General features: G+C 41.9%; 1 protein-coding gene across 1 annotated transcript in view; it reads left to right on the top strand.

Moving 5' to 3' along the window:
- Positions 1 to 609: 609 nt before the first annotated feature.
- Positions 610 to 8,542, top strand: part of PIK3R2 (phosphoinositide-3-kinase regulatory subunit 2) — a 205,807-nt gene continuing 197,874 nt past the window's right edge. The window contains exon 1 of the mRNA XM_082260724.1: positions 610 to 1,463. Coding sequence (XP_082116850.1) covers positions 1,133 to 1,463 — 331 coding nt within the window. The 5' untranslated portion in view covers positions 610 to 1,132. The remainder of the gene's footprint in view (positions 1,464 to 8,542) is intronic.

The raw sequence follows: 8,542 nt of genomic DNA, 5'->3' as shown, positions 1-8,542 counted from the left end.
AGTGAGAGCGATAACACCAGATTTAACACACCTGCTCCCCATTCACACCTGAGACCTTGTAACACTAACGAGTCACATGACACCGGGGAGGGAAAATGGCTAATTGGGCCCAATTTGGACATTTTCTCTTAGGAGTGTACTCACTTTTGTTGCCAGCGGTTTAGACATTAATGGCTGTATGTTGTTATTTTGAGGGGACAGCAAATTTACACTGTTATACAAGCTGTACACACTACTTTACATTGTAGCAAAGTGTCATTTCTTCAGTGTTGTCACATGAAAAGATATAATAAAATATTTACAAAAATGTAAGGTGTGTACTCGCATTTTGTGAGATACTGTATGTGTGTGTGTATGTGTGTGTGTGTATATGTATGTATGTATGTATATATATATATATATATATATATATATATATATATATATGTGTGTGTGTGTAAGGGGGGGTTGTTTTGTTTTTTTTCACATGGAAGTGTAAACCCCAAAAACAAAATTAACTTGTATTCCACTTCTTGTCTTTTTAGATTTATTTCCTTCTGTGAATTGATCTGAGAAAGTACATTGTTTGTTGACAATTTCTCCCTGGCTCCTCATGTTATTTTTGCTTTCCATCTTTTTTTTTGTCGCATGATTCCTTTAAAGTCGTGGATTATGTTTGTGGCCCTTTTCTTGTGCTCTATCATCTGGCTCAACCGAGGCCTTAAACTCAGAATAAGAGGCAGCTAAAGACAGAGACTATTTTTCATCCATTATTCATAGAACCTGGACTTCAATGCAGAAGAGAATTTGTCAGGGCTGAGCACATATCAGGAACTAACTTGCCAATGATTGTGGAAAAATTAGAAAATGGAGCGTAACATTTCAAGCATCTCCTTATATTGTCGATGAACATGTCTTCAGTTCTATGGAGAGTTCCAGCTAGCTTTTCAATTGGATTTGTTGACTCCTTAATTTAGCATTAATTCAACCCTCATTTATATTATTCTTTCTGTAGAACAATGTTGGCGGAAAGCCCAGCTACTCTCATGCTGTAACCTATTCACCTTACCTTTTGTTTCTGGTATACACTAAACATTCTGGGAAGCTGAGGCTTCTGGGCCCTAAATATCAAAGGAAATATTTTTTTTTACCAATGTCAACCGAAGGGTACCAGTATCGTGCGTTGTACACATATGAAAAAGAGCGAGCAGAAGACATAGATCTTTTGCCTGGTGATATTCTGACTGTTACTCGACCAGCTTTATTAGCATTAGGTTGCAAAGATGGAGATGAACGTGACCCAGATAATATCGGATGGATTTTGGGTATTAATGAAAGAACAAAGCAGAAGGGCGACTTTCCTGGAACCTATGTGGAATTTATTGGGCCTGTCCAAATGCCTTTACCTGCCCATCGTCCACGTGGCCTGCGTCCATTACCTGCTACTCCCACTCCACTTCAGACAGAGCAAAGTACTTTCTCTGGTAAGCATTTTAAATAGAATATAAAAACATTACATTTTTCAAGTTTTTTATGCTTTTGGCTGGTCTAGTGAGATCACAGGTCCTTCCTATTCTGATTTGGTGGTAAGGGCAATCTACTGTGCTAAATTACTTGGTTTTAAGATTCTTGGCCAGCTTAACGCTACACCAGGAAATCTAGGTCTTGGTGTGAAGGCACGCTCCATATCCTCAACAAATTGCCAAGATCTCATATGCTCACACATTTAGAAGCTGGCCAACTCTGTCCAGAGCTTGTAAATAAAACATGAACTGAAGAAAATATGTAAGCTGGACTAATTGGAAAGACATTGAAGCAAATAGAAGCCTTCATATTTTCTCAGTGCAGGTTTCGGAATTGAGTCAAATAATTTTAGCAGTCCTTTTGTTGATGCAGTCACACAATCCCTCTACTATTGGAAGACTTTGAGAAATGGATTGGCTGTCATAGTGTTAATGTGGTACCTTGCACTGAAATAGCAAGTTTTGGTACTGAAAGGGTGCCTGATATATTAGGTGGAACAGGCTGAGAGTTAATGCAAACCAAGCAGTGTGATAGAATAGCCAGGAGACTGGAAAATCATTATCTTGTGCCACTATTCAATTTAAATACCTTCTGTCTTGAAAATCTGATCTGGCTTCCTTGACAAATAAAAGTGCGCTGGAAGCCCTAAAACGCCTTGACATGTACTTGAAAGCTGCCTGATGCTGATTTACGTGTGGTAATATAGAAGATTCTCTTCAATGCACCCACAGCAATATTTATAGTACCCCACCTAAGCCCCCAACATCATGAGGTCCTGCTACTCCTATACTACTGCAAATACAATACAAAGTTAGAAACTCACATGCCAGTTTTCAGCCATTGACAGCCAGAATGCTTCCCTTTGACTCATGCCATGGCATGTTTCGATTGCTTCACGTAGTTTCTGGTGCATGGAAATGCCAAATATTGTTACATATTTACAATTTAAAAAAAAAAAAAAAGGAATTGAAATCCAAGTTATACCTCTTGAAAAAACATGGGGGTGAATCTTTCTATATCTACTTGCTGACTAGGCCTTTTCTGGAACTTTTCGTTTACAAGTTTAAATTAGTATTTTTTGCTAGAAAATTACCTGGGAACTCCCCCCCCCCCCCCCCCAAACATAATATAGATGGATATAATTTTTTTTTAGCAGAGACTGTAGAGAATAAACTGGTGATCGTTAATATTTTATGTCACACTGTATTTGCGCAGCGGTCTTTTAAACACAATTTCTTTGGGAAAAAATACACTTTAATGAATTAAAAAACAAAAAATAACCGTTTCCCTAATTTTTTTGTAGAATGTGAAAGATGATGTTACGCTGAGTAAATAAGACGACATCTAGCATGTCCTGCTTTGAAATTGCGCACGTTCATAGAATGGCAACAAACTACAGTAATTAAAATCCTCCATAGCCGAAGCTTTAAAAATGTTTAGAGTTACACAGCAGTCTCGTGCTAGAGTCATTGTTCTTGCTCTAACGTTGCGGCAATACCACACGTGTGGTTTTTAACACGGTTTACAAATTCGGGCGTGGTTTGCATATGTGTTCGCTCCTGCGTGCGAGCACAGAGGGATGGGCGCTTTCTTTTTTTGTCGTCTTTATTTTACTTTTGATTTTTACACTGTTACTTTTTTATTTATTTTTTAACACTTTTATTCCTATTATAAGAAATGTAATCATCCCTTGTAATAGAAATAAGCTTGACATGTCCTCTTTATTGAGAGATTTGGAGTCAAATAGACCTCAGATCTCTCATTTACGTTTTAAAAAGCAAATATGAAAATTTCTTAATGCCTGAGAATCAGGAGTGACGTTAGAGGTCACTCCAGTCCTCCAATGGCATAGCGCTGAGGGGGGGCCATCTTGCCCTCATTGAACTTCCTGCCTAGCCAGTGGTTGCGTTGGATCGCTTTCAGGTTCACCGATGGCTTTGGTAAACCTGGAAATGACCGGGAAGCAGGGGAGGGGGCTGGAACGACACTTCTCCCGCCGCTTCTAAAAGTTATCCTACGGGAAATGCGCTGCTGGGATCACTTTTATCAGACGCCAAATCGCCCACAGAAAAGCTAGCTGCTGCCATAACCCGGTTATTAAACCTAAAAGCAATGACCCATATATACTGTGGGTGGTTGGTAAGTGGGAAGTCAGTCATTTTGGGGTGTTTTGGAGTGCTGCCAATTCTTAGCCACTGCAAATAACGTACGGTGTCAAAAAGATCATATGATCATTTTTAGCCGTTGACAGCGTGAATGTTCTGTTTTTTGTTTTTCCTTTGTGGGCGTGCCCATGCTCCCACTTAGCTTCTAAAGCATACCTTTTTGTTACCCTTGCACATGTGAGAAGTAGCAGGAAATCTTGTTGAATGCAACATTTACAATGCCATTACTATATTTGCAGTATCCGTTGTGGAAATTATGAATTAAAAAACTTTTCAGTTGCTTTTCGATATAGCCATTTTGGGGTAGCATGTTGGGTTCTGCCACTTCTAGGACCCTGTAATTACAATACAATGCAGAAAAAACTAGAATGGCATTTTTTAGTTTTCCAGTGTACTGTATACCCTTATGACATAAACTTATAGTGAGCAAGAGAACTATACAGCGCTGTTGTACTTTTTTTTTTTTTTTCTTTTTGGTTAACACATTTAGTTGATTGTTTCTTTTGTGCATACAAATGCCTTTGTAAATGTGCATTAAAAAGCAGCTTGTTAAGGCGTTGTTTTACACAGGTGTTGAAAATAGATGGTTGGGTCACATTTTGTAATGCAGTCGGACTGCCTATCATGCCACTTAAAGTTGTTAAAACGGAGCAAATGGAGGTGTACACATGGCAGCATTTACATTACAGCAAGGCAAAAATAACACTTCCTGCAGATGTTGCCACTTTGCAAGTGCCTCCATTCACTTTTGTTGAAACATACCTTAAACAAGCTTAACGCCAAAGGTGCATTTACATCCGGTTTAAAGCTGAAGTTTTAGTATGGCTTTTTTTTGTCCATGAATAGCAGGATCAACACACGCACACACACACTTTCTTTGCTTAGAATAAAGATCATGATTCTCAGTTTAACATAGTCTTTCACATTATACAATAAAATTAGGCTAACTTTACTGTTTAGTTTTTTTTAATTATTAAAGTGTATTTATTCCCAAAAAAGTTGTGTTGAAAGACTGCTGCGCAAATACCAGTGTGACATAAAATATTGCAATTTTATTCTCTGGGGTCTCTGCTACACTGCTCAAAATAATTAAAGGAACACATTTTAATCAGAGTATAGCATCAAGTCAAACTCCTGGGATATTGGTCTGGTCAGTTAAGTGTAGAACAATTCTCCTGCACTCGATGCAATATAATGAAGGGAAGAGAAATGCTTCAGAAGGACTTGGATGACTTATGGTCTTGCTGCCCCCTCAGGATCAAGGGTATCGGAAACAAACTGGAAGACAACAAAGAGAGGGGCGCACTGACCTAGTGCATTACCACTGAAAACATTTATTAAAATAGTAAAAGATATAAATTATACTCACAAAGCAGGTGTGAATATTGCACATATCTACATGTTCAACATGGAATCTCCAAGGTAGCCAAGGCACTGCGTGATGCTGGATGCCATGCAGTGTACCGCATGAAACTGCTATGGCTAGACTGATGCGTTTCGAGGGCGAGCCCCCTTCCTCAGAGCCGCAAAATGCTGCTGAACCACACACTGCACTGACAGGGGCCTAAATGGAGGCTGGCTCCACCCACTCCTGTCCCGCCCCACAAGGGGCAAGGGTCGACAGGCGAGGGATGGTAGGGGCATCCACCAATACCAGCAACATCCACCCAACCTCCCAACTGTACCAGGTTGTGGCAGCAGCACTTGTATTAAGAAGCTTGTGAAACACTCAATTTAGGAAATTCAAATGCAAAAGATAAAAACATGAATAAAACATTTTCATATGCAATGCACAACCATATAGATATGCATTCTTTCTAACCTTCTCGGGACTGAGAGGAATATCAAACAGTCCCTTTTTAACAGATCATAACAATGTGCGTTTACAGAGAAAGACCGTAAGGGACAAGGGTATTCCAATATTCAGAGGCGATTCCCAATCGCATTGCAACTGTGCTCTTGATTGTTCACATATGAATAGGTATATGGATGTGTCTATACACGGTGTATACTGGCCTTCAGATCATAAGCCTCTAAACTGTCAACAGGTTCCTTTTTGTGATAAAAAGGTGTGTACATCTAATAAAATCACATGTATACACTAACAGCGCTATACACTGATCACATAGTCCATAATGTGTCACATTCATATTAATGAATGAATATGAATAAAAAGTCCAGCCAACTGCAGCATCTCTGGTAATGGTATCCTACAGCAAATATTCAAGTAATTTGTGTAAGTGGTCATACACCTTCACCACACCGGCATGCCCCCCAAGCACTGCCCACGTACCTCACTGAGGGGAATAAAAGGCCAAACAAGATGTATATAGCAGCAGGATTTCTCACTCCAGAGCAGCTCAGGAACTCCACAGAACTGATGGCTGGATCACTCCACAGATATCATGTGACATGCAAATGAAATGATGCACTCATAACGTAATTCCATAACCACACTGACGTTTATTATAAGCAAATCCCCATAATATTGCACTCACAAACAAAAGATAAAAAAAGGCATCCAATATATCATATCATCCCAATCCGGGCTACTTGCCAGCCATCGCCGTCCCGCTGTGCGATCGAAGCCGCGGCTAGTGTACCGCCGTAAGACTTCCGGTTTTCGGCGTGACGTCAGGATCGTCACGTTGCTATGGTCACCGCGTGTTCACGCCTTAAGGTTTGTTTTTGTGATAAAGTTGTCCTCCATCATTTAGATGAGATGTAGGGGGATAGGGAGCTGGATGGCAGGTATCCCTCACAAGCCCTGTCGGCCGTGCTGTCAATTGACACGCACGCCGACTGGTATCCGGAAACCGGAAGTGCGAGTGAATGCGTTCCACCGCATGCCATGTCACTTCCAGGGGGACCTCTCACATCATGCGCAGTCTCCTCCGGAATCAGTCTGCATTGCGAGCGGCTGACACTGTGGGCTGATCCTAACCACAACGTTGCAGGCTGCCGCTTGAGCCCGCCCACCTGCCCGTACAATACACAAGTGCCCGTGCAAGCGGCGAGATAAGTTAAGTAGCAGAGGGGGTTGTTAATCAGTTTCAGCTGCTTTGGTGTTAAATTAAAGCGGTAGTATACGCATTCTTTTTTTTTTTTACTTTTACCTACAGGTAAGCCTATAATAAGGCTTACCTGTAGGTACAATTAATATCTCCTAAATCTGCACGGACCTTCAGAGTTCCTTGCCCGGCACTTGCCAGAAAGTGACCGCATCGCGGCTCCGGCCACTCACAGCGCCGGAGCCGCCGAAACCGGAAGAGACGCAGTGGGAGCATGTCAACTCCCACAGCGGTGTCCGGGGGTCCGTGTCGGGGCTTCATTTTAAGGTATTTCGTAATTAGCTAGTATGCGATGCATACTAGCTCATTATGCCTTTGTCTTGCAGGGTTTTTTTTTTTTTAAGGCAGTATACAACTGCTTTAACAGATGCACTCATTTGGAAACAATGAGATCTCCAAAAGGGGAATGGTTTTACAGGTGGAGGCCACAGACTTTTTTTTTTTCCCCCTACTCATCTTTTCTGACTCTTTTTCACTAGTTTTACATGGTTGGCTAGGGTCAGTGTCACTACTGGTAGCATAAGGTTGATACCTGGACCCTATAGAGGTTGCACAGGCAGTCCAATTCTTCCAGGATGGGACATCAATATGTGTCATTGCCAGAAGTTTTCTGTGTCTCCCAGCACAATCTCAAGAGCATGGAGGAGAGTCCAGGAGACAGGCAGTTATTCTAGGAGAGCTGGACAGGGCCATAGAAGGTCCTTAACACATCAGCAGGACCGGTATCTGCTTATTTGTGCAAGAAGGAACAGGATGAGATCTCTGCCAGATCCCTACAAAATTACCTCCAGCAGGCCACTGGTGTTAATGTCTCTGACCAAACAATCAGAACAGACTTCATGAGGGTAGCCTGAGGGCCCTGATGTCCTCTAGTGGGCCCTGTGCTCACTGCCTGGCTTTGTGAAGGTCGATTGGCATTAACCATTGAACAACAGAATTGGCAGGGCCGCAACTGGCGCCCTATGCTTTTCACAGATGAGAGCAGGTTCACCCTGAGCACATGTGAAAGACATGAAAGGGTCTGGAGAAGTCATTGAGGAACATGACTGGTTTGGTGATGGTCTGGGGAGGCATATCCATGGAGGGACGCACAGACCTCTACAGGCTAGACAATGGCACCCTAACTGCCATTAGGTATCGGGATGAAATCCTTGGACCCTTTGTTAGACCCTACGCTGGTGCAGTGGGTCCGGGGTTCCTCCTGGTGCATGACACAATGCCTGGCCTCATGTGGTGAGAGTATGCAGCCAGTTCCTGGGGGGTGAAGGAATTGATACCAATGAATGGCCCCCATGCTCGTCTAACCTAAAACCAATAGAACACCTCTGGGACAATATGTTTCGGTCCATCCGATGCTGCCAGGTTGCACCTCAGTCTGAGCTCAGTAATGCCCTGGTCCATACCTTGGAGGAAATACCCAGGGAAACCATCTGTCGTCTCATTAGGAGCATGCCCCGACATTGTCGGGCATGCATACAAGCACGTGGGGACCATACAAACTACCAGTATCATTTTGAATTGATGCAATGAAATTTCAGCAAAATGGACTAGCCTGCTGCATCATTTTTTCACTTTGATTTTTGGAGTGTCTTTCAATTCAGCCCTCTGTAGGTTAATAATGTTCATTTCCATCAAACAATGTGGCATCCTTTTGTTCCTAACACATTACCCAGTCCATATCAGTATAGATATCCAGCATGATATTTTTCCTCATTGAGATCTGATGTGCTTTCAAAGTGTTCCATTCGTTTTTTTGAGAAGTGTGTAATTGGGTGTTCCAAGTAATTTTCTAGCAAAAAATAC

The sequence above is a fragment of the Pelophylax lessonae genome (genome assembly GCF_965119305.1).
Source record: "Pelophylax lessonae genome assembly, chromosome: 1".
NCBI lineage: Eukaryota > Metazoa > Chordata > Amphibia > Anura > Ranidae > Pelophylax > Pelophylax lessonae.
This window is presented reverse-complemented; position numbering and strand designations above follow the sequence as displayed.